The 25,894-nt window shown below is 48.9% G+C and overlaps 1 protein-coding gene across 2 annotated transcripts in view; it reads left to right on the top strand.

Annotated features, from left to right (window-relative positions):
- The window catches only part of ANXA6 (annexin A6), a 46,618-nt gene extending 21,601 nt beyond the window's left edge, over positions 1-25,017 (top strand). The window contains exons 11-26 of one of the 2 annotated variants that reach the window (XM_055558889.1): positions 698-756; positions 1,712-1,834; positions 3,155-3,213; positions 4,510-4,588; positions 6,277-6,358; positions 6,945-7,039; positions 7,510-7,623; positions 9,069-9,159; positions 9,951-10,030; positions 10,814-10,867; positions 15,364-15,381; positions 16,267-16,360; positions 17,484-17,579; positions 20,240-20,298; positions 21,627-21,749; positions 24,595-25,017. In XM_055558889.1, the coding sequence (XP_055414864.1) occupies positions 698-756; positions 1,712-1,834; positions 3,155-3,213; positions 4,510-4,588; positions 6,277-6,358; positions 6,945-7,039; positions 7,510-7,623; positions 9,069-9,159; positions 9,951-10,030; positions 10,814-10,867; positions 15,364-15,381; positions 16,267-16,360; positions 17,484-17,579; positions 20,240-20,298; positions 21,627-21,749; positions 24,595-24,654 (1,286 nt within the window). In that variant the 3' untranslated portion in view covers positions 24,655-25,017. The remainder of the gene's footprint in view (positions 1-697; positions 757-1,711; positions 1,835-3,154; positions 3,214-4,509; positions 4,589-6,276; positions 6,359-6,944; positions 7,040-7,509; positions 7,624-9,068; positions 9,160-9,950; positions 10,031-10,813; positions 10,868-15,363; positions 15,382-16,266; positions 16,361-17,483; positions 17,580-20,239; positions 20,299-21,626; positions 21,750-24,594) is intronic. The other variant, XM_055558890.1, reaches the window with a different exon arrangement.
- Positions 25,018-25,894: the final 877 nt, after the last annotated feature.

Below are 25,894 nucleotides of genomic sequence, written 5' to 3'. Positions count from 1 at the left end.
ATTTCCTCATCTGGTAAATGGGGGTGGGGAGTAGCCGCCTGACCCAGAGGCTGTGGGCACATCCTGACACCGCATTCCCAGGGCATTCTGGGACTCTGGGCCAGGAACACAGGGCTAAGAATGGAAAGGAGAGCTCTATGGTACGGAGATGGGAAGGAGGAAACCAGAATGTCAGTTTGCCAGCCAGACGTTCCAAGAGTCACTGTGTCTGAGCCTGGGGTAGGTTGCATGAGTGTGTTTCTTGGGAACGAGCTAAGGCCCAGCACTCATCCTCTTGCCCAGAGCTGTCCCCCACCAGCCCTATCTCAGGTAATCAGGTTGTGGCCCTGCTCGGCAGCAAGATCCAGAGGTTGGGCCAGTAATGTTCTATCATAGCAGACTGTAAAGAACCACCTTGCCTAGCCCCACCTCAGGTCCTCCTCACCCATCCCAGTTCCTTGAAACACCAAAGGACCAGAAAGGTGAAGGGGGTCTTTGCACTCCCGACATTACAGCAGGCCCATGTTCTGATTTCTCTGTCCCCTGGGATAAAAGTGGTGGGCCTGGGGTCCTCAGGGATTTCAGATGATCAGGAAGCAGGATTCTTCTCAGATTTGAACTTGGTGGCTCCCAAGGAATGGAAATAAAGAAGGGGTCAGACCGCCCCATCACCCTTCCAAGGCAGCCAAAATAACTACCTCTTCCTTCCTCTTCTCAGTGAAGTGTATCCGGAGCACCGCAGAGTATTTTGCTGAGAGGCTATTCAAGGCCATGAAGGTGCGTGGTGGGGTTGATGCGCCCGAGGTTGGGGAGAGGGGCTCTTTGCACCCCCAAAAGATTGTCAGGACTCTGGCAAATCCCTGGGAGTCCATTAGCCAAAGAGAGCATTCAAGGCATTGGCCATAAAACCAAGTGATGGCACTTGGTCCCAGGTCATACACCTTCCCACCCAGATACCTACCCTATTCTCATGATTGTTCAGGGGGTGCATCATGCCCCCAGTCCAGCCAGCCAACTGGGTTGGAAGCCCATGCTTTATTTCTAAACGCTAATTAACTAGAATGTTTATATATAATGCACATAGGAAGTGAAAGACATTTTGGCATTGCCTGCCAAGACTTGTGATGTTCATCCCAGGGACTCAGGGATTCTGCTCCTGGCGAGTACTGAGAACAGATTTTCCCAGGACTTTACACACACAACACAGAAGGTGGTGATATCTTCATAGTGCACCAGGGTAAATGAACACAGTCATTTGTTGTCAGAGGCCACAGGCCCAAAGTCCCTGCAAGTGGCCCATTCTCTGTCTTCCAGCGCCATACTGGACCCAGCTGGGTCCAGAGACCAGCATTTTTATGATGTGTTCATAAAAACATTCATAGCAGTATGGTCCATGTCATGAAAAAACTAGAAACAACCCAATGCCTGTCAGGAGTAGATAGACAAATAATGCATAGTGGTATATTTACAGAGCTCCAAAATGTGCAAATCTAAACCATACCTTGCTTAGAGTTATGAGGAAGTCAAAGATGGAAATGACACGAGGTGGGGGAAGAAGACGACAAAAGCAGGAGGGACATCAGGGAGCTTCAGAGGGAATGACAATGTCTGGCTTCTTTCCTTCTTAATTTTAACGTTTTATTACAAACATTGTATTTTCAGTTGAGCAGGGGACTCTTAGCAGTCTAGCCTCCTCTCAATTCCCCACCCCCCAAACCCACTCATCTTGCAGGGCCTGGGGACTCGGGACAACACCCTGATCCGCATCATGGTCTCCCGCAGTGAGCTGGACATGCTCGACATCCGGGAGATATTCCGGACCAAGTACGAGAAGTCCCTGTACAGTATGATCAAGGTGAGGTGCTCTTGGAGCTCCAGAGAGGGCTGGGGTGCTCTCCCAGGAGGAAAGGTGTCATCCTAGAAAGCTGGAGTCTCGTGGGAATTGCAGGAGCCCTGCCTGTGCCACCTTCAGGGAGTTGAAGGCGACTCCAGAGAAGCAGGTGTCACCTGACAAGCAAGGTGCTTCTAAGACATGAGGCACCTCTTTAGAGGAAGGCAGGACTGGGTCGTGACGGGGGCAAGGCTGAATCTGGGATGAAGGCTCCCTCACTAGGGCGGTGAGAGGCCAGCCTCCTAGAGGCAGCGCGAGGCGGGAGGCCAGAGGCAGGCGTCCCAGGTGAGCCCAGAGGAGGCTTCCCTGGGGACTCGTAGGCCCTGGGCCAGGTGATGGCTCTGGGCTGGCCAGCCCATGAGACTCGCTCCAGAGACAGATGTAAAGCTGGATGGTTTCTCCTTGTTTTGGGTGAGTGGGATAAAGCTTTCGGAGTTCAAGCTGTGCTCCCTAAAGTGTGTTTCTAAAGAAGAATTATATAGGCATTGTGTGCAAAAATAACTCGTGGGAAACGTCTGGGAGAAACTAGAATAAGCAAAATAAGTCTGCTTCTTTACCAAGAACTTCTCACAGCCTTCACTGTAGTTTGTTCACTGTGAGGCCCCGAGAGGGATGTAGAATCTGCCGTGTCTATCCAACGTACGTTTGTTTGGTTTTGGTATTTCCCAGTGCTTTTGCTCAGTCCATTTTATGGACTATTTCACATTGGAGGGCTGGGCTAGGGTTATCTGCTGGCAGGGGTGTGCTGGGGCCAGCTCACACTGGCTTGGGAAGCATCGCTTCTTCTTTTTCTAATTTTAAAAATATTTATTTATTTGGCTGCACCAGGTCTTAGCTGCAGCACTCCAGGTCTTTGCTGTGGTATGTGGGATCTTTAGTTGAGGCCTGTAGGATCTAGTTCCCTGACCAGAGATAGAACCCAGGCCCCCTGCATTGGAAGTGCAGAGTCTTAGCCACTGGACTACCAATGAAGTCCCAAAAGCATCTTTTCTTAATTCCACGTGCAGTGAAGTCATACTGGTAGCTTGGGATTGTCCATTAGAGGAAATTAGCAAACACTACAAATCAGGACTTTTACTCTTTTTCCCAAAGAGCCAGTTGGTAAGTGCTTACCATCACACCACTATTTGGTCTAAGTCACCTCCAGACAGGCTGAGAGTGAGGGCTGCTGTAAATACATGGTCAGCCTGCCCCTGTTTGGGACTATGCAGGACCTCCCCTTCTTGTCTGAGAGGATCCCAGGGCTGGGTGAGAGGTGACCTTTCCCTCTGGCTTTCTCCCCAGAACGACACCTCTGGCGAATATAAGAAGACTCTGCTGAAGCTGTGTGGGGGAGATGATGAGTAAGTGGCCTCCTGGCCCCAGGCTGGAGGGGTGGGTGTGGCTGGTCAGGATTCTCTTGGCCTCTTCGTGATGGATGGATGGATAGATGGATGGATTAGATGGACTTGGGAACTCCTTGAAGGTCAGAACACCGCACAGGTGAAAGTCTGAGCGTCCATGTACGCGCACATGATTGTGGTCTCCCATACGTGGAGATGTCTGCTCGTGAACTTGGAAAGCAGTCTAGGGATGTGCATCAGCAATCACAATATGAGGGTCTAGGCCCTGCTACTAACTTCTCAGGTGCTTCTCTGGTTTATCATCTGTTAAATGGAAAAAGTACAGATGCCTGCCCTGGCTGCTCGTTTATTCAGCACCTATGCATTAAGCACTCTCCACGTGCAGGCCTTGAGGGGAAGCACTGATGAAGCCTCTGGCCTAGGAAAGGACACAAACCTGGGCATGTGTCCTTGGTGGGGAAGTGTACGTGTCTATGTGCACTCTCCAGGTGGGGGTGGGGAGGCTCCTGGAGATAATGAGGCTGAGATCCAAGGAGAAAGGTGATGGGGTGAAGACAGGGCCTGGAGGGAGAGTGTTAGGGGTGGAGAGAGAGCCTGGAGATGAGAAGGTGCCACCTGGCTCATTTATGTAGCTGAGGTCACACTTTTGTATTGCGCTGGGAAGATATGAGGCTGAGAGGTGGGCAGGGCCTGGGCCTTCTTCCTGGCACATGAATCTCCCCTAAGGAGAGCAGAGAACCAGCCACTGGAGGAGGATTAAATTGGAGCATGACTTGACCAGATTTGGGTTGCTGGGAAGGGATCTACAGGTACTCTGATTTCCCTTATCCGGAACTTCTAAGGATCCAGTTAAACAGGGAATACGAGAGCCTCCTGTTTACCTTTGGTAGGCGCCTTAGGAGCTGGTTCAGTTCAGCAGATATTTACCTGGCAGCTGGTAAACCAAGGTGCTTGGCAGAAGGAGAGGTAGAGATGACATGGCTCGAAGCTGGTCATGGACATGTTTGAGATGGGAGACTTATATGGGAAAGGGGAGGATGAGGGATTCGAGAAATCTTCTCCTGCCTGGGAGTGGGGGCCAGGAAGGCTGCTGGTCAGAGCTAGCCCTGTCAGGAGTCGAAACAGGATAGAAGGTTCTCAGAGGTGAAGGGAGGGCTCTGGTGAGTGGGTGAGGCCCAGGCTGGAGAGAGGGTAAAGCCAGATGGGTTTACTTGAAGTGTGTGTGTGTGTTGTATGTGTGAAGTGTGCCCACGATGACCTTCCCTCCTGTCCTCTCCCTAACACCCTCCATTCCAGTGCTGCTGGCCAGTTCTTCCCGGAGGCAGCGCAGGTGGCCTATCAGATGTGGGAACTTAGTGCAGTGGCCCGAGTAGAGGTCAGACCCTCCCCACCTCCTGCTTGACCTCTTGACCACAGCTTCCACTCTTCTGCTCGCACCTTCCTGCTGCTCTGGTTGGCACCCAGCTGCCCCCTGGTGGCCAACCAGAGACACTGAGTCTCACGTCTTGAAGCTTCCTGTTGTCTGCAGAGTGATGGATTGGTGGGCGGGCACTCTGGTGTTAGCATCTGATTCCTGCATTCACCTCTAACACGCTGGGGAGCCTTCTGGCCCACTAACTACGTATAGATCTTGCTGAATGGAGACTTGGTTGGTTCTTTGGAGGGGCCTATCCCATCCTGGGTCCAATAGTTGGATTTTGGAGGCATGGAAGCTGAGAACAGATGGGCATCCCGGGGTGTACTAGAGGATTCTTGGTTGTCCTGAGCATCCTCAGACCCAGGGTCTACACAGGGCAAAAATAAAAAGTTTCACAGAAGTCCTCAGGGCAAACCAGCCCCGAGGTAGCACTTGGCCCCTACAAAAATATTTGGAACCTTGGATTCTATTGCTCACTTGCTAGCTACCTTTGGCAGGCCCCCGCCTCTCTCTGTCTCTATCTCCAAAAAGAGGCTGTTGGACATGGCGGTCTGGGTGCCCTCCGAGGGCTCCTGTGCACGGATACTCTAGGACAGTGTTTCCCAAATTGTAAGGCAAGAGCTGTCATTGAAGATGATCTTAAGTCATATGAGAAATGAATTGTGTTTTTTTGTTGGGGAGAGACCTGCATGGCATCAAATAACACTGACCCTCATGCAGTGTGAAACTACTCCACTTTGGTTTAACCAATATTAAATCAGTAATCAATTATTGTTAATGTCAAGGAGGAAGTCTCAGTCTGGTGCCACAGTCGCTAATGTTCCCTTTTCATGACGAGCTGAGAGAGCTAGCTTCAAGGTCAGAGCTCTTGGCAAGCCATGGTATCTTGTTAAATTTGGTGATATTTGAAAGCATATATTTTTGTTTTTATGGCATTTATTTTTGTGGCTTATCTGATTATGACACATGACACCAACTTTCTATTCATAATAGTGATATAAAATTGTTTTCATTCATTAACTCACTGAGCAGATATTTTTTGAGTGCTTACCCCTGTGTCAGGTACTCGCATTATATCAAAGAATGAAATGGACCAAAACCCTTGCCTTTTAGGAGTATTCAGTGCACTTCAAAATGAATGCATTTAAGTAAAACAGAAAAGTAGCTGAATTAAGTTAAAATGTTAAGAAATAGTGTAGGGCATACGCAGATACAGAAAACATTGGGAAGATCATTCGGGGGTGACTGAAATCTGGGCGCTCTGTTCCAGTAGTTCAGAACATTTCGGTTACCTTTTCAGGGAGAGCGTTGCTCTGTGAAATGAGAGGACCCTGGGAGCAGGGCTGGGTTGTGAGAGCCTGGTTTCCAGTGGGGCGGGGCCAGAGCTGGCTCTTGGGGCAGGAGCCCGGCCCCTCTGCCCTTGACAGCACTTGCCCTGCTCCCAAGCCTGGGTCTGTCTGTCTCCTCCTCCCTCTCTCAGCTCTAGGGCAGGAGTCTGTCTGCTGTGCCTTCACCCCCGCCTTTTCCCCCAAGCTGCTTGGTTTGGGGCTCTTGGGGAAAGCCTCCCCTCCCTCGCATGCTCCTCTCCTGGCCTGGCCCCTGGGGGGCCTCCAGACACCTGCTGACTCACTTTCTGCCTCTTGCAGCTGAAAGGAACCGTGCGCCCAGCTGGTGACTTCAACCCTGATGCAGACGCCAAAGCCTTGCGGAAAGCCATGAAGGGGCTTGGTAAGGGGCACCTGAAAGGGGTTGGGTAGGCTCTGGGGCATTGGAGGGTAGCGGGTCTGCAATGGGATCGGCAGGGGCAAGAGCTGAGGCTTCAGACTGGAGTCTGCAGGGTGATGAGGACTTTATTTGCCTTGAGTCTCCAGCCCCCTGGAACCTCCAGCTCCCTTAAGTATAGAGAGGAGGGTAGTGAGGGGCTTTCTCAGGAACCTTCCCAGAGACCGAGGTGCTCCCAGGCCCTGGTATAGAAGTGCTAGGTGATGAGGTGGGGTTTTTGCTCTGGTTTTATTGCTAACTCACCATGTGACTTTGAGCAAGTCCCATAACCCATCTAGGGGTCTCAGTATCCCAGGACTAGAACTCAGAGGCCCTGACCCTCAACCCAGGGCTCTCTTTTATCTTGATTAGTGACCCAGCAGAAAAGTGCAGAAGGAATCCAGGGGAAGTTAGTGATTGGGCCAGAAGCAAGGCTCCTGCAGGGGCATAAAGCTGGCTAGCCTGGCCTCTCCCCCAGCAAAGACGCTGGGGCCCATCGCTGGGGGAGGTGGGGACCACGGCCTTGCTCTGATCTGTGGCTTTGGGGTCTCAGGAACTGACGAGGACACCATCATCGACATCATCGCCCACCGCAGCAATGCCCAGCGGCAGCAGATCCGCCAGACCTTCAAGTCTCACTTTGGCCGGGTAAGGGCCTCAGCCTAGACCCTGGGCCCTGTGTCCACGATCCTCCTCTGACGGAACATGGCGTGGACACACGCCTCTCCTTCCCGCTGCACCCCTCGTTCCCTGTGATCAGCAGTATGCTTGTGACTGCCTCCCCTTAGGGCTGAGATCAGGGATGTGAGCTGTGTTAGTGGCATCTAGCTTTGGCTGACTAGTTTCTCCCAGGATGGAAATGGTACCACCCACTTTCCTTCCCTGTCTCCTGCCTCCAGGGAGAGTGGGCAGGTCCCCCGCTTGCATGGTGTCTTCTCCACCCTCTTTGTGGTGGTGGTGGTGGTGGTTTTGAACCCAGTATCAGCCAAAGCAGACACAGATGCCCACTATTCCTATATCTCTTGGAGCCTGCCTCCTCCTTCCGTGTCTCCTACCTGTCCCGAGTCACGTGTGGGCCATTGCTGATGTTGACATGACCTTGGCTCTGCCCTCTGCAGGACTTGATGGCTGACCTGAAGTCTGAGCTCTCCGGAGACCTGGCAAGGCTCATTCTGGGGCTCATGATGCCACCGGCCCATTATGATGCCAAGCAGTTGAAGAAAGCCATGGAGGTAAAGTGTGGGCACCAAAGGGACGGGGTCCAGTCTCTGTGGGTGCTGAGGGGACACAGGCACTCCTCCTGAGCCCAGGTGGGGTGGGTGTAACTCCTTGGTGGAGCCCCTCCCACACCTGTCCTGGGCTCAGTGTCTTAGCTAGTAGTTCCTTGTCTTGTCACCCCACAAGGTAAGGCTTTGCTTTTGTCCCCATTTTATAGATGAGGACGCTAAGGCTCAGAGCGTAAGTTACTTGGTCACAGAGTCAAAGCACTAGAAAATAGCAGAGCTGGAATTCAGATCAAGTCTGTCTGTCTCCAGAGCCTGATTTGACAACCGCATGAATCAATCCACTAGAGTTTTAGGCTCCTTGAAGATAAAGAGAAGAACAGACTTTCCCTGGGCAAAGCCAATTAAGATTATTGTCTTGAAAATTCCTGGACAGAAAAGTGGATGACTTAAAAACACAAAATGAGAAGGATAGGGCTGCACTGTGGAACTTAGGACACTCCGAGGATCAGGCTGTCCTCAGCACACATCAGCTTTTATTTTCGTTATTTCTTAACTTTTTGGCCACACCGCACGAGCACGTAAGATCTTAGTTTCCCAACCACGGATCGAACCCACGCCCTTTTCTTGGAAGTGTGGAGTCTTAATTCAACAGCCAGGAAAGTCCCCACACCAACTTTTAATAGACTGATGAAGATACCCTTCAGGTCAGAGGACTCAGGGAGGCCTGACCCCTGGGCAGTAACCTCCCAAGACAGAGACTTGTCTTATTTTTATAGTATTGCCCCAGCAGCTGACACAGTGACTGGCGCATAATGGGTGTTTAGCAGATACTTGAACTCATCGGTCAGTCAGCCTGTCTTGCCTGCTTCTTCCTCTCCCCCGAAGTGAGGACCTTAGCATGATGGGCTCCCCAGCTGCCTCAGTCCCTGCGTCACCCATCCCATCCAGATGGAAACAGATATTGCCGGTGGTTTTCCTTAAAGCACAGAACATCTTTTTTCCTTCTGACAAATATGTGTTTACCATGAAAACCTGAGAAAATATAGCAGAGCAAAAAAGAATGTTGAAATCATCTGTGATTCCCTCATGCACCCAGAGACCACGGTCACTGTTACACTGTGGTGCGTGTCCTCTGTCCTTTTTATGTATTTATATTGAGATATGCGCATATAAGCGTTTTTATACACACACTCGTATACGCTATATTTTTTGCTTTTAAACATTTTTGGTCCAAAGCAATTCTCATGGGAGGTTCTGGAAATCTTTACAAGCTGGTGGAATCCTTTGATTGTGCCAAGGGCTGGTCAGGGGGTAAAGAGGACATGAGGGAGGCTTGATCTGAGTGTTGACCTGCAGTGTCCTGGAACAGGAGTCTCCTTGACCTGGGCCCCTTGGGCCTCTCCACAGGCATCAGGGCTGTGCTTCAGATCCTCTTTGCCTTGATCTTCTAGGGAGCTGGCACAGATGAAAAGGCTCTCATCGAGATCCTGGCCACTCGGACCAACGCCGAAATCCAGGCCATCAATGAGGCCTACAAGGAGGGTGAGTGCGGGAGACCTGTGGCCCAGTGCTGCAGGGAGGCCCCAGGGAAGAACCAGGCCCCCCGGCTCCTGACCTCACCCTCTAGCCCTGCCCCGCCTGCCCACCTCAGGCCACAAGGCTGTGATAAGCCCCCTGGGTGCACCCAGCCCTGTGTCTGGGGAAGGTGCCCCAGAGAGAGTCCCAGCAGGACAAAGACCTGGAGGTAGAGGAGGGTTTTGACTGGGAGTGGGAGAGAGAGCACCCAGGCCCCTGGAGAGGGGAGGGCGGCTTCACGGGTGTGTGGCCTGTGCACTCACACAGGGCCCCGTGTTCAGAAGGCCCTGTGTCTGTTTGCATGCTTAACTATCACCATCTTGCAATTCTTCATAACTTTTCAATAAGTGCTTCTGTATTAGTCTGAAGAACCTTGAATATCAGTCAAAAATGTTTAAGGTTTTTGTCTTCTAAGCAGCTTTAAAATGGTAGAGTCTTTGAGCAGGGCAGTGACTTGATCAGAGCTGTGCTTTTGGGTTCAACCACTGCCGTGCAGTGGGGAAGGCAGGAGAGAGTGAAGACAGGGAGGCTGTTGTCTGGGAGAGGGGAGATACACTGAGCGCTCAGCAGGGACGGGCAGAGTGAGGTGATGGACCCATGGCAAATCAACAGCAGGGTGGCTGGTGGCCCCCAGGAGCCAACGACAAACTCCTTCATCCCCACCACCCTGCCAGCACTGCTCTGGCTTAAATCTGTGCTTCCTGGACCCCTCCCCACTCTTGGCCAGCAGCCACTCACACCTCTTTTTCCTGTCTCAGACTATCACAAGTCCCTGGAGGATGCTCTGAGCTCAGACACGTCCGGCCACTTCAAGAGGATCCTCATCTCTCTGGCCACGGTGGGTGAATTCATGGCTCCACCTGCTTGGCCCTCTGGGGCCCTAGGTTGGATAAGGGTTGCTACAAGAGGCAGGGGGTTCACTCCTGATGAAAAGAGGATGTCTTCCCCTGCTGCCTCCTAAGATTCTTACCACTGAGGCAGTTGCTACTTGGGCAACACCTTCTCCATTGTTCACTTTTCAAAGCTGACTTAGTGCCCCCTTCTCCAGGCAGCCCTCCCTGATTGCTCTTAGCCTGGCTTGTTGGGCCCCCAGCTGACAGGACAGAGCCATTGTGGGTGACCTTTCCCTGTGTCATCATCCAAGAGCTTCTGTTAGTGAGGACCTACTGTATAGTTCAGGGAACTCTACTTGGTGTTCTGTGGTGACCTAAATGGGAAGGAAATCCAAAAAAGAAGGGATACGTGTATATGTAGAGCTGATTCACTTTGCTGTACAGTAGAAACTAAGCACCTATGCTCCAATAAAAATTAAAGTAGATAAATAGGGGAGGAAAAGGAACAGCTGTTACCATCTCTTGAATTCTCGCAACCCGGGTACCACACCCTGAGGCACAGTTATGGCAAGCTCACCGTGTGTGAGTCAGGCCTTGGGCTAAGTGCCTTCCCAGTGATCATGTTCATGTTCAAGACTGCCACCCTGGGGAGGCAGGATCGCTGTCCCCGTGTTACAGATGCGGGAGAGCGTTCAGAGAGGTGAGTGGCTGAGTACTGCCCTCTGGCTGCTGAGGGATGGAGAGGGCGGATGTTTGGAGGCTGACCTTTCTCTCTGGTCCTGCTGCAGGGGAACCGTGAGGAGGGAGGAGAAGATCGGGAACGGGCCCGGGAAGATGCCCAGGTGAGACACCCCATCCCACCACCCCCTTCCCCCTGCCCAGTGACTCCAGCTGGCTTTTGTCCATGCCAGCCCTGGCTGTCTGGGAGTGAGGAGGGTGCCTGGCAGGGCAGGGCTGGTGTGACCGGTTGACACTGAGACTTTTGGCCCCTTGCAACTCTCCACTCTTAGAAGTGAGACTGTGACAGTTTCCAAAACTTTCAGAGAGATACCTGGGAGGGTGGTGCTCATTCTACTGATGTTTCCTGTGTGAAGAAGAGGACTCGAGCCCTAGGTCCTCAGATCTGGAAGGGACTTAAGGTGTGTCTCAGAGTCAGACTCATAACTGGAAGATGGAGGCCCAGAGAGGGTGAATGACCCCTGAAACTCACACAGCAAATCAGTGGCCCAGGTGGAATTGGGCCACTGATTGAGCAGGTCTTGGAGCTTACTGGGAAGGGGGCTTGAGTGCTAAAGGTCTCGGGTCATTATTTTTGAAATGGGATCCAGGTCGAAGGGAATGTCCTGGGAGCCCTCGAAAGGGAGTTCATCAAGGTCAACCCAGGTCTTCTGAATTGCAAGCAAATTCTTTACCACCTGAGCCACCAGGGAAGCCCTTCCTCCTTAAAACTCACCCCAAATCCATCCTCTATCCCAAAATTCATCCTCCAGGGAATTCTGCTTGGGGTTTGGGTCTCCCTGGGAAGCTGTGCTTCTAGTTGCTGCCAGCAGGGGGCAATAGTGGGCCTTCCTGGCAGCCCCTTTTCAGGAGAAAAGCCGGGAGAGAGAACCTGGGTGGAGTCAACTGAGGGAGCCAGAGCCAGGCCCTGTCCAGCTCAGCTGCTTCTCCAGATTCACAGATGCTGGACCCTGATCTTAGTGTGGACTCACTGTCTGACAGCTAGAAACACTGGTTTCTCAAGTAATACATATTCTTTTGTAGAAACTTTAGAAACTACCAAAAACAAAACCCTATATAACCTGCTACTAGTAATAACTATTGTTAATGGAGCATATCATTCTAGTTGTCTTTATGTATTTATAGAAATAGATTCCTGGTTTATAACAGTAAAAAATGAATATTTTGTGAATATGGTTACATTTTTTTTTTTTTTTTTAATTTTATTTTTTGGCTGCACCACACAGCATGTGGGATCTTAGTTCCTCAACCAGGCATCAGACCTGTGCCCTGTGCAGTAGAAGTTCAGAATCTTAGCCGCTGGACTGTCAGGGAAATCCCATATGTCATTTTTAAAAAATCAACAGCATCATTTAATGGCTAAATACTATTCCATCTAAGAATCTGCCAAACTATTTAACCAGCCCTTTCCCTAGTAACCAACTCTCATCATCTTCATGATTTTTTTTTTTTTCCTTAGAACAGATTTCTAGAGGTGAGTTGGGAATACTAGAGGAAAATTGTATACAAAAATTGAAGGCATTTGATATGCAGAGCCAAGGTTCCCCAGAAAAATAATGACATTAACGCTTGATGGTTTTGTACCTCTTCCTTCCCATGCTCTCACTCAGGACACTGAGAGCAGCCTAAGCTCTTGGAGTCTGGCTCTGTTATGATCAGGTGACATGTGTCCGGGGTTTACCTGTTGCCCCACAGTATTGCAAATAGCTTCCTCTTTACTCTTAGTGTTCCCATGTGAGCAATAAATCATGTAAATGATCTCATTATTATAGCCCCAGAGTGAAATAAAGAGTTGTGGCCATTTTTAGATAATTCAATCTCCAGATTATTTTTTAATACAACAGCTTTATTGAAATATAATTTGCATACCATACTACTGACCCATTTAAAGTACACAGTTAAATGGTTGTATCTTCACAGACTTGTGCAGTCATCACTGTGGTAATTTTAGAACATTACATCACCCTAAAAAGAAACCCTGTACAAATTGTGTTCCTTTTCATTTCCTCCCAACCCCCAGCCCTGTGCAACCACTAATCTACTGTCTGTTTATAGAGATGTGCCTACTCTGGACATTTCTGGCTAGCTTCTTTTACTTTATTATAATATTTTTATATATTTTCATCCATATCATATCATATATCAATACTTCATTCCTTTCCATTGCCAAATAATATTTCATTTCATGGATATATATATATATATATTTTACCTCCATTAGCTAATAGATATTTGGGTTGTTTCTACTTTTCACAATTATGAATATTACTATAAGCATTTATGTACAAGTGTGTATGTGCATGAATATTTTCGTTTCCCTTGGTTGTACAGGAGTAGCATTGCTGGGTCATGTGATAACTCTCTGCTTACCTTTTGGAGGAGTCGCCCAGATTAATTTTGGCATGAAGTAGCTGAGCTAATAGGGAAAAGCTCTTGTGTTGACTATCTGGAAAATTATTATAGTAGCTCACTACGTTTCTCATATTACAAATATTATGATCTTAAACATGCTTTGAAAATACAAATACATCTGGGGGTTCTCTGATCTAAAGTGAAGAATCTTTGGCACTTTAGGTTCCTTTTTGTTTAATTTTTTAAAACATCTCCCTCTTTTTAAAATAGCAATCCTAGACTTTTTTGCATAACGTTTGAAAAAACTGTGGTAAAATACATTTAACACATCTTACAATTTACCATCTTAACCTTTTCAAAGTGTAGTTCATCAGCGTTAAGTGCATTCACGCTGTTATGCAGCCATCTCCACCATCCATCCACTGACCTCTTCATCCTACAAAACTCAAAGTCTGTACTCATTAAACAGTAACCTCTCTTCCCCCAGCCCCCACAGGTTCTGTTCTTTTTATCTCCGTGAAATTGACTACTCTAGGTACCTCACATATTTGAAATCATATAGTATTTGTCCTTTTCTAACTAATTTCACTTAGCATAATGTCTTCAAGGTTCAACCAGGTTTGTTTGGTTTTTTTTAATAGATCTTTTTCTTTAAGAGCTTTTATTTATTTATCTATTTTGGCTGTACTGCTCCACATGGAGGATCTAGTTCCCCGACTAGGGATCAGACCCATGCTCCTTCCAGTAGAAGCGAGGGGTCCTAACCACTGGACTGTCAGGGAAGTCCCAACGAGGTTGTTTTTAATATGGGAAAGTGTAAATAAAAACCGGAAGCAGGGACTTCCCTGGTGGTCCAGTGGCTGAGACTCCATGCTCCCAATGCAGGGAGCCAGGGCTCCATCCTGGTCAAAGAGCTAGATCCCACATGCCACAGCTAAGATACGGTGCAGCTAAATAAATTTAAAAAGCAAACAAAACAGCAACAAAAAACCCAGAAACATCCCGTAATCCTAGTAGCTCTGACAGCTCCTATTTAACTTTTTTCTAAAAAATTAAAATAATGTATTTGCATGTTGAGAAAATATAAACATAAAATTTCAGGAAAAATACAATGCCAAAGTTCTTCCCCCAGTGCTTCTCTTTAAAGGTAATCACTGTCAACAGTATCTTGACTATCCCTCTAGCACAACTTCCCAGTAAATATGTAAGAGTGGGCACACTTTATCTTTTCTTATCAAGGTAAAAGAAACACTTATATGCAACATAATGTACTTTCTTGCTTAATGTAAATGGAGGCTCTCTCCTTAGCAGTCCTGTACCAGTCCCATTCTTTTTACTAGCTGAGTGGATTTCCATTGCTAAATGAACCATAGCTCAATTAACAAACAATCTGGTAATGGTTTCCAGTTTTTCTCTATTACCAGTGAGCACCCTTGTAGTATATCTCCAAAGATATAGTTGGCTAGTTTATTTGCAAGAGAAATTCCTAGCAGCATAGTTGTTTGATCAAAGGCATGCACATTTTGAATTTTGATAGACATTCCAAACTTATGTAACAAAAATGGTTTCTAAAGAGTAAGGCTATTGAGAAGTTTACAAAGAGGACGATTTCAGTCTGCCCAACAGAATAAATCAGTCAGCAGAGTTTTGGGTAAACAGACAAAAGCAAAACTCCATCCAGGGGGTGCACAGGGCTGACTGTATTTCGTTCCCAGGCCCTGCAAGTCACAGCCATTTGCCTAACAAAATAGTGTCCTAACCTCAGAACTTTGTGCTCAGCATGATGCAACGATGGAAGTTCACCCTTGTAAGATGACTGGGGCAGCTGGCATTTTCCCGCCTGATTGGCTGCATGTCCCCACCCCCCCAGGCCTCAGCTTTCCTGTGTCCTGTCTGTAACACGAGAGGGTGGTGACAGGTCTCTGGAGGACCCTTCAGCCCCGACGTGGTAAAGGGTGAAGGGAACAGGGCACTTCTCACATTGAACTTCTCGGTGGTAGGCGTGAGGGGCAGGGGGTCCTGTCCTGTACCCTCTGGTTATCCCTCCAGTAAGCACATCCATCGTTAATTCTCAGACCTGTCCTCGTTTTGAGTCCAACTCAGAGATCAGGGGAAGGTGTCTCCCCAGCCCCTCCCTGTCCCCCGATGCCAATCCAGGCTACCTCACCTGCACCCCAGGGCCCCCTCTCTGGGCCTCCTCTGACTCTTGCCTTCCCCTCTCTCCCTTCTCTCTCCTCCCTGCTCTCAGGTGGCTGCTGAGATCTTGGTGAGTGCCCTGTTCTTCACGTGGATTTTAATGGTCTGAGTCTGGCTGTGCCTCTGGGTGGGGCTGAGTGGGCAGAGTCAGGCACAATTTGGGGGCCTGTCCCCCAGGTTCTCTCTCTCCCCTTCAGGACCTCCAAAGAACCCCACTGCATGAAAAATGGGCTGGGCAAGTGTTGCCCAAACTTCACCACTCAACCACTTGCCAGAATGGTGCTATATACCACCAACTGTGAATAGTGCTTTAAATGGACTCTCATTTTAACCCCAAATGAGTTGTTTTATTTTTTACTTTCTGAATGCACCATGTGGCCTGTGGGATCCTAGTTCCCTGGCCAGGGATCAAATCCTTGCCCCTTGCAGTGGGAGCACAGAGTCTTGATTGCTGAACCACCAGGGAAGTCCCAAATTGAGTTACTTTAAAGGAAATTTCATATTGATGTAAATAGAACTGACCCAAAGATCACTGTGGAAATAAATATGTGGTGTGTAAACACATTTGCCTATTTACCACACTTGGGGAAACACTGGCTAGGCCATTTTTCCTTGCACACATGCACAGACACTTCCCCAGAGAGGCTTTCAGAGGGGTTTAAAGATGGAAGAAGAATCTGAGTCTCCATGCCCAGTCCCCGCTTGCCCTTTCCCCGGGCCCAGTCCTGTGTCCCCAAGGCTAAGGTGGGAGTGCTCTGTGCTTAGCTCCTCTGGGTGAGTCCACACGGTCCCTGGGAGCTGGAAAGGGGATGTGGAGACCGAGGAAGGGCCTCCTTGGGTGGCTGGGTTAGCCCAGCTTCTCACCGCCCTCGACCCAGGCAGACAGGAAAGTGAAAAACAACCAGGCTTTCTTGTGTCTCCCCTCCCCATTCCTGCCCCGACATGGGCTCTGCAGGAAATAGCAGACACAACCAGCGGAGACAAGTCTTCCCTGGAGACACGATTCATGATGATCCTATGCACGCGGAGCTATCCGCACCTCCGGAGAGGTGAGACCCAACTCCCTCCCCTCCCAAGGCAGTGGGAAGATCCCCAACCCTTGACAAGAGGAGTCAGCTGCCCACCCACCCGCCCCTTACCCCAGCAAGGGAGTTTGTTGGCTGATGGGGACTCAGGAACCCCAGGGTCTGGTCCTGGCTGTGCTGCTAACGGCATCATTGAGCCTCGGGCCAACTCGCCTCACCTCCTTAGGCAAACACGTGTGATGCCTGGGAAAAGGATGGCAGGTGGCTTTAGCCTCCAAGGCCAACTCTAGGGGGTTGGTAGTGGCTGCCTAGAATGCTGTGTTGAGAAGGATTTGAAGGTTCTGTGTCACGGTTCTTTGGTGACATCTGCCAGGAGCAAGGCAGTGAAGGGTGGTAATGACACAGAGACCACGTGCATGTCTTAGACACACACAGGCTGCCACATGCGCCACTGTATGCGGCGACCCTCACATTAGGCGGTTGTGAGGGGCCCTGACTACTGAGACAGTGACGTTTTTATGTGCACTTAAGGGGCTTTAGCACAGTGACTAAAAGAATGGACTTGGGAGCTGGACTGGCTTAATTCGAATCTCCCACTTATCAGTCATGTGACCCCGGGCACGTTACTGAATATCTGTGCCTTTGTTCCCTTACCTATAAATACGGGATTTTAATTCTACCTCACATGACTGTTGTGAGGATGCAAAAGATAATTATTAATGCACCAAAGCGCTTGGTACCTGATAACTTCTTAGTGTTATTATTGTGATTACTTGCATTAATCTCTATCCCAACTTGACTCGGGAGGAAAGGGGGGCCCAGAAAGGGAGAGGGGCTCACCCAAGGTCCTTCGGTGAGCTTGGGGGACAGCTGTGAATAGCATGCATGCTCGTTCTACTACCCCAGCCTGAGTTCCTGAAACTTGCCTGAAGCTCTGGGGCAGTGTCTGACTTGATACAGGCTTGGCTCAGAGCTCAAGGCAGCCTTGAGGTCAGAATGTCCTTTCCACAACAGCCCTGCCTGGTAGATTTAGGTCTGGGCTGCAGCCACGCCTGCTGCTGCTGGGTGGTAGGGGAAAGGATGATATCCCCCCCCAAACCCCGCATCAGGGCTCACCTCCCACCTCGGGGGCTTCTCTGGGGGCCAGTCTTCCAGGAGTTCGTCAAGATGACCAACTATGACGTGGAGCACACCATCAAGAAGGAGATGTCTGGGGATGTCCGAGACGTGTTTGTGGCCATTGGTAACTGGTGGGGACCAAGAGCAAGGGCTGGGGAGGGACAGGAAGCATGTCCAGAATCCCTGGATGAGTGTGGCCTTTGCAACTTCTTAAACTACTAGTTCTGGAAAATAAGCACTGCCACTTCTTGGGGTCTATCAGCGTGTGATTGGCAGGGTAACATGAGGACTCGTTCTAGGCGGCAGGGTAGGGTAAGGAAAGAGCTCTTTCTGGGGACATGGCTGGGGGGTGATGGCTGGGCTGGGTAGGGTGCAGTGTCCTGCAGGTCTAGGATGTGTATATTCGCACACACCTTTTCCTCCTCCCAGCACCTGGATCTCTGGTTACTCTCTTATTGCATAATATTAGCTCTTGCCTTTGAAAAACCTCTCCCCTTTTGGATCTCAATTCTCCATGTATACAAATGACTGAGTAGATACAAGCAAAGGTCAGATTTGTTTTTATTAGCGTTAGTGATTAGCAGTATCTTATTTTATGACTACAATACAATGCATTGTATTGATGCACTTTTTTTTTTAATCCTACCTTGAGGTATCAGTGGAAGGTTTTCACATAATTGCCATCAATTACAGGATGCCTGTTGATTTTAGGGACTTCAAATGCGAGGAAAAGTTATTTTAGAACATAGGAAGCAGAGGTGTTATTGTCGTGATGTTATTATCTGATTTATAGTGGATCTTTACCAACTGGGAGCAACACTTAGGAGACAGAATAATGTAGTAAATCCAGGTAGAGTCCCATCTGTGCTGCTTATTAGCTGTGCAGTTATATCCTTTCGCAGGTCATGAGAACCCTGTGCCTCAGTTGTCCTCCTCTGTAAAGTGGGGTGTGATGATAGTACCAGATTTAAAGGAGTTAATTATACGACACTTAAAAAACAGCCTCCTGCCACATAAAAGGCACTGGATAAATATTAGCTTCTATTGTTATTTCCTGTCAGGCCCTGTGTGAAGTTAGTTGCACACAGCTTTGTTTGAATCCTCACAGAGTGCTTTTATCTGCTTATTTTACAAAGTGGGATGCTGGGGTTCAGCAAGGTTGCATAGCAGTAGTGGAAGCAGGGCTGGAACCAGAGGCCATCTGAGCCCAAAGCCCAGACTCGTATTAATCCCAGATTAACTGATCTGTGGAGACACATCTAGACCTTGCTCTGCCCATGTTGCTCCCGCTTTCCCCTTTTCCCACCTAGAACACGTGTATGTGCACGTGTGTGCATAGATGTTCCGCTCCACTTCACTCCATCCCATGGCAGGCCCCGGGGTCCTCTGAGGCAGGTGGGCGGGCTTCAGGTTCCGGGCAAGGCTTTCTGGGTTGGTTATAGAGGATGGAAGTTTCTGCCCAGTCTCCTCCTTAACCACACTGACTGAGCCCCACGCTTGCAGTCAGGGCAGTCTCCTTGGAGGAGGTGACAGGACTGGGGATGTAGATTTGGGGAGGTAAAGTAGTGGAGAACAGACAGGAAACTTCTCCTTACCTTGGGGAAACAGAAGAGATGAGAGAGCAAAGGGAGACAGGAGCTTTGATTTTCAGGTCGAAGGAGCTTGGGTTTTGTTTAGGAGGTGGTAGGGAACTACATAAGGACCCAGGAAGGTCGGTATATAATGTAGTCTTTCCCACAGGGTCCTGAACCTGCTGCAGGGGAGGGTATATGCCTGTCTCCTGCATGAGTGTGCCCTTGGGATGCACGGCTCCAGCCTCTCGGCCCCTGCCCTCCTCACAGAGATACTTTTACATCCAGAGTCATTCTAGCGTTTTGGCTCTGGCATCTGAATCCTCCTCCTTAAGCTACCTGAGACACCCCTTCTGATCCCTATGAGCTCTGGGGCCTTGGAATCCAGCAGCTGCTGAGGGCTAGAGACCCACCCACCCTCCCCAGCCTTGGAAGGTGGGAGGTTGTTACATCAGGCAAGCAGTATTTGGGGTGGCGCTAGGTAGGTTGATGCAAACATGCGCAGACTCTGGGGCAACACCCAGCCCCAGGGATTGTCAGTGCCCTGAATTACACCGGCAGTCTCTCTTTGGTGTGGTGTTTCTCTCAATCAGGAGTTCTCAAACATTAGGCTGTGCCACAGTGAGGTGGGCAACCAGCCAGGTTTGTGCTAATACCAGGAATGCCCCAGGCAAAGTGGGCTGAGCTGGTCACCCACCTTCCAAGGTACAGATTCAGCACATCCCGGGGGTGGGACACGAGAACGCACATTTCTACTGGGTTCCCAGATGATGCAGACAACTTCCAGGAACTAAACTTTGAGAACCTCTGCTTGAAATATTTCTTGAATCTGAGTCTCTAGGGTGGAGCCTAAAACCTGAGTTTTCCTCAAGTTCTTTGATTCTGTTGCACTTAGAAGTCTGAGGCCCTGTACCGTGGCTTCGCAAGTGGTTTCTTCCCTTTGAGTCCTCTGCTAGCCTTGGTTAGCTACAAGCACCTCAGCAGGAAACGAGATGCAACTGAGTGAGAGCCAGGTCCATGGATGAGACAGAGGAGGAGGTGTCAGGAAGGGGGAGTGAAGGTGTCAGGCCTGGGGGTGAGCCTGGTTTGGCCACGACCTTGGGCACAGGTTGCTGGGATAGGATATGCTACTTCAGTAGCAGCATCAGCAGCCCATGGTGTGGCCACACCTCCTTTGACCAAGTACCCTGCATCTCTTTCCTCTTCCTACCAGTTCAAAGTGTCAAGAACAAGCCTCTCTTCTTTGCTGACAAACTTTACAAATCCATGAAGGTAAGAAAACTTACTTGTGTGTTCCTTTCCCTTTGAGCACTTCCACTTTGGTGCACAGGTGGGCACCACCCGCCGGGTCAGGAATTGGGTTGTTTCCACCTGGTTGATGTTTCTCAGCCTTTGTGCCAGGTCTGGTTCTAGGATAGTAGTTCTCAACCAGGGGTTACGTTGCCCCCTGGGGAACACTGGACAATGTTCGATGCATTTGGTTGTCACAACTTGGGGAGTGTTGCTTTTTGCATCTGGTGGGTAGAGAGCAGGAATGCTGCTGAACATCCTCCAGTGCTCACACAGCCCCCACGGCAGAGAATGGTCTGGTCCCAGATGCCAAGGTTGACAAGCTTATTCTGGGAACTTGAAAAGGACAGTCTCTGCCCCCTTGGCACTCCCATTCTAGCAAGTGAAACAGTCTCCTGTGACAAATGATCACAAAAGGAAGCGAGTGCTCAACTCTGGGACTAGCTCTGGCTTCCTGAAGACCCAGGCCACTGGCCAGCCTCCCAACCCAACAGTGGAGTCCCAGCTGCTGACAGAGCCTGGACATTCTATTTAGTGGGAGCGTGCCTGAGACCCCTCTTAGCCTGCTGTCCCCAAACATGACAACCATCTCTTGAGCGCTGGCCATGTGCAGCCCTGACTCATCAGCTGGTGTTCTGAGCTTCCTGGGGGGCAGAGGTGGGCCTTGGCTGCCCATCTATTCCATGTTCTGTGTCTGCTTCTTGGATCCTGTATTAATTTCCCAGGGCTGCTGTCACAAATGGAGTGACAACAGTGTATTCTTTCATGATTCTGGAGGCCAGGAGCCCAAAATGAAGGTGTTGGCAGGATGGGTTCCTCCTGGAGGCCCTAAGGGAGAAGCTCTCCCATGCCTCTCCCCCAGCTTCCGATGGTTGCCTGGAACCCTCGTGTTTCCTGGCTTGTGGCTGAGTCCCTCCAGTCTCTGCCTTTATCTGTGTGTATATCCACGTGTCCTTCATGTAAGGACACCAGTCACTGGATCTTGGGCTCACCCCAATGCAGTATGTCCTCTACTAATTTCATGTGCGAAGACCCTATTTCCAAAGTAGGTCACCTTGTAAAGCTCCAGGTGGACATGAATTCAGGGAGCATGCTATTCAGCTCAAATAGGCAATTGTTGCCTCTGTCTGCCCAGTGCTAGGCACAGGGGAGTTGGAGTCAGGAATGTTTATGGAAGACAGAGGCAGGATGTCCCACCCCAGGTTGCAGGGGAAAGGGAGCGGAGCAGATAGATGGACACCCACGAGCTCCTACCTGACCTAGCCCCTTCCTTCTCCTGCCTGTGTCTCCCTGTCACCTGACTCCACCAGGGTGCCGGCACGGATGAGAAGACCCTCACCAGGATCATGGTCTCACGAAGTGAGATCGACCTGCTCAACATCCGGTGGGAGTTCGTCGAGAAATACGACAAGTCTCTCCACCAAGCCATTGAGGTGAGGGGCAAGCAGGATGAGAGGTCAGGGGGTAGGGGGCAGTGTCAGATGCTCCAACATAGAAGTTCTTTTTATTCCCAGAGTGTCACCTCTTAGAACAACCAAGACGTTGCTAAACTAGAGGAGATCCACCTTACTTACTGTTCATACCAAAATAAATTCCAGATGGATCGCAGGCTTATAATTTAGGATTTCCAAATAAAACAAGAGCCCCTTTTCTTGCTTTTTAAAAGCAATTTTATTGAATCATAATTTACAGACCACAAAATTCACCTGTTTTAAGGGCATAAGTCAGTAGTTTGTAGTAAATGGAACAAATTGCACAGTCTTCTCCACAGCTCAGTGTTTCCATCCCCCCACTGCCGTCCCTTGTACCTGTCTCCACTGCCGGCTGTAGACAACTTTCAAGTGACTTTCTGTCTCTAAAAATTTGCCTTTTCTGATTATCTCATGTACATGGAATCAGGTATAATATGTCTACTTTTTTCATTTATGAAGCCCATTTCTTTGACATTGAGATTGACCAAGATCTTAAAGCTTGATGCTGGACTTGGTTGACAAGACCATGGGGAGGCTCACAGGCAGTCTCATACAGACTTGGTGGAGATGTGAATTGGTAGAACATCTTTATTATTTTTTCTTCCAGTTTTATTGAGATATAATTGACATATAACACCATATAAGTTTAAGGGTACAACATAATGGTTGACTTATAAAAATCAGGAAATGCTTATCACAATGACTTTAGTGAACATCCATCATGTTATATAGAAACAAAATTAAAGAAGTAGAAAAATGTTTTGTGTATGTAATGAGAACTTTTAGGATTTACTCTCAACTTTTGTATATTATTATATAATTTTTATATATTATATATTACAGCAGTGTTAATTATATGTTTCACGTTGTACGTTGCACCCCTAGTACTTATAACTGGAAGTTTGTACTTCTTGACTACATCATCCAGTTCCTCCTCCCACCACCCACAAATCTGAACCGTTTCTATGAGTTTATTTGTTTTTCAGTTATAATTGATCTATAACCCTGGGTTGTTTCCTATTATACAATGTAGTGATTTTTTTTCTATACATTTCAAAATGATCACCACAGTAAGTCTACTTACGATGTGTGACCGTACAAAAGTATTAGGTATTGACTGTATTACAGTCAATGACCACAGTGTACATTTCATACCCATGACTCATTTTATTTGGCAACTAGAAGTTTGTACCTCCAGTCTCCCTCACCTTTTTCTTTCCTCCCTCAATCCCCTTTCCTCTGGGAACTGGTATTTGCTCTCTGTATCTATAGCTCTTTCTTTTTTGTTACATTTGTTCATTTATTTTGTTAGATTCTGAGTATAAATGAAACTATACAGTATTTTTCTGACTTATTTCACTTAGCACAATAATCTCTAGGGCCACCTATATTCTTACAAATGGCAAGATTTCATTTTTATGGCTGAGTAACATTCCATTGCACGTATAGACCACATCTTCATCTGCTCATCAGTTGATGGGCACTTGGGCTGCTTCCACATCTTAGCTGTTGTAAATAATTCTGCTATGAACATAGGGGTGCATATATCTTTTCTAAGTAATGTTTGTTTTCTTTGGATAAACACCCAGGAGTGAAATCGCTAAAACATATGGTGGTTCTATTTTTTATTTTTTGAGGAATCTCCATACTTTTTCCATAATGGCCTGTTTGGCTGAAAGTTTTACTTTCATTTTAGGTTTGAAGGATTCATTAACAAAAGAGACCACTCATTACACACACAATAAACAATTTTAATATTTAATAGAGGATTATTTGACTTAATTTCATGTACAGTCATTAAAAGAAAAGAAATAGAAACAATAGAGAAAGCTAATAGCATATACATCACCAAACTGAGCCGAAACCCACATTCAGACTTGAATAGCGCTTTTACTTGAAAGTTCCAAGTAAAAGCTATCTGGAGTCTCAATGGGAAAAAGGTATCTGGTGGTGCATCCACCCCACAGGTGAGCTCTGGGCGCTCCCGATTATAATCCCAGGCTACAGACTGGTAACATCATCAGTTTGTACACAAACATGCAGCTCTGGTTTTCCTATAACTTTTACAATGCTTTTTGTTTCACCTTGTGGATCATAAGACTTCTTCGATATTAGGGGGCTGGCCAGGCCTCCAGGGGCTCAAGAACCTCCAAGACCTACCCCCTTTCTTACCCAAAGTGCTGCTTGTGTGCTTGCAGGCAGGCACGTAGTCTAGGCAAGGTCAGAGTCAGTCAGAGGCCTGCTTCTGAAGCCTAAATAAGGCTACCTCCATTTCCATTTCCCTAACATGCCAGACATACAACATAAACCTAATGATGTTCACATAAATTTCTGCAAGGGCTGGTACCCAGCAAGTGCTCAATAATGTTTGTTCAAATAAGGAATCCCATAACACATGTATTAATGATCTTGGGGGAAAAGTATTAGCAGAGTACAAGGGAAGAGGCCAGAATAGACGGCTGTGATCACAGCAGAGGGGGCACCTGATGGCAGACAGGATTTGGGGGCAGTGCAGAGGGCATGCTGGATGGAGGAATGGTAGGCGTTTAGGTAGTAAGATGCTCAAGATGCTTCCAGAAGGAAAGGAGGGAGGTGAAGCCACAGAGCTTCATGAGGGTCAGACCACACAAGGCCTTGAGGCCAGGCTGAGAGCTTGGACATCTGAGGATAACGGGGAGCCACAGAAGGGACATGGGGGCCTTTATGTGTCGCGGGCGATATCCAGGCTGAGAGCAGCTGGGAGGAGGGGGCCTTGAGATCATCAGTATTGTTCCACTCAACTCTGCTCTCCCTCTGACCCTGCCAGGGTGACACCTCCGGGCACTTCCTGAAGGCCTTGCTGGCCATCTGTGGAGGCGAGGACTGAGGCCACTGGTGCTCGCAGGCACCTCTGCTGAGAGATGGTCAGCAGCACCACCTGCCACGACCCAGCCTGATGCTCCAGCTTCAGATACTAAAGAAGGGACAGGGTGGGGGGAGGGGTCAGGGTGGGCGCTTGTCTTCAGCTGGGGTTTAGGGGAAACTCCCACTCCCATGAGCCACTGAGGGCCCGGCACGGTCACCCCTGCTCACGTCTGAGCGGCCGAAGAACCGGAGCCATTGATCCCGTCCACCTCCACTCCCCATCCTCCTCCTCCTCACGCCTTCCCAGCTTCCATCTCTTGTCACAGCCCCTGCCCTGGTCCGGGCTTTATCGAATCCAAAAACATACTGAGCCTCTGTCTGTGAAGTGAGTGATGTGTGTGTGCTTTTATGGTGGGATGTGGTGGCAGGTGCCAGTTCTGGGGGGCGGGAGGGAGGAGGAAATGTGCTGAGCCAGCTGGCAGTCCTCCCACTGTTTCACTGCCACCTCATCCCGATTGTGGTGCTAGAGCACTGAACCAGGAGCACAGAGACCTGGGTTCAAGTTTGCACCTGCCACACACCTGCTTTGTGACCTTACACCAGTCTCTTTCCCTCCCCGAGTCTCTATTTTCTTATCCACAAAATATGGGTTCGACAAAAAGATCTTGGCTTATTCTTCTAACATTGACATTCTAGGATGTGCCTCCAAATCGTTCCCTTTCCATTTCTCTCTTTAAATAAACAGACACATACAGGCGCATAATCGCATTTCCAAGGGGGATCTGTGATTTTGATGTAGAACCTGTAGCCTGAGTTGTCGCCATTAGAGCCAAGGTGTTAAGCTACCCAGGAGTGGCTTCTGTCTTCCCACCCCGAATGAGGGTCAGAGCTTGGGTCCAGACTGGGAAGGCTGGCCCAGCTGTCTCTAGGTTTCAGGTCCCTTCTCTCCCCTCTGCTGCCTGGATGTTTCTCTGTGAGCTCTTCATCTGTTAACCTCTGAGCCCAGACTTCCTCTTTTGAACTCTTCAGGGGCACCAGATGTGATCGTGATCTGGGGAGGCCTGTGCAAAGCTTCCTCTTTGTGAAGATCAGTGATCAACAGGTCAGCTGCACTTTCTCCATCTCCCTTACCTCAGCTCTGGCTCTGCTCTGGGACTCAGATCTCAAACTGTCCAGTACTGTGGCATGTGGGTGCCTAGGGGCTGGAGGGCTGTGCTCCCTGTCCCGGCTGACCTGCCCTCTCCTGCAGTTCAGTGTATGTT

The sequence above is a fragment of the Bubalus kerabau genome, chromosome 1 (genome assembly GCF_029407905.1).
Source record: "Bubalus kerabau isolate K-KA32 ecotype Philippines breed swamp buffalo chromosome 1, PCC_UOA_SB_1v2, whole genome shotgun sequence".
NCBI lineage: Eukaryota > Metazoa > Chordata > Mammalia > Artiodactyla > Bovidae > Bubalus > Bubalus kerabau.
This window is presented reverse-complemented; position numbering and strand designations above follow the sequence as displayed.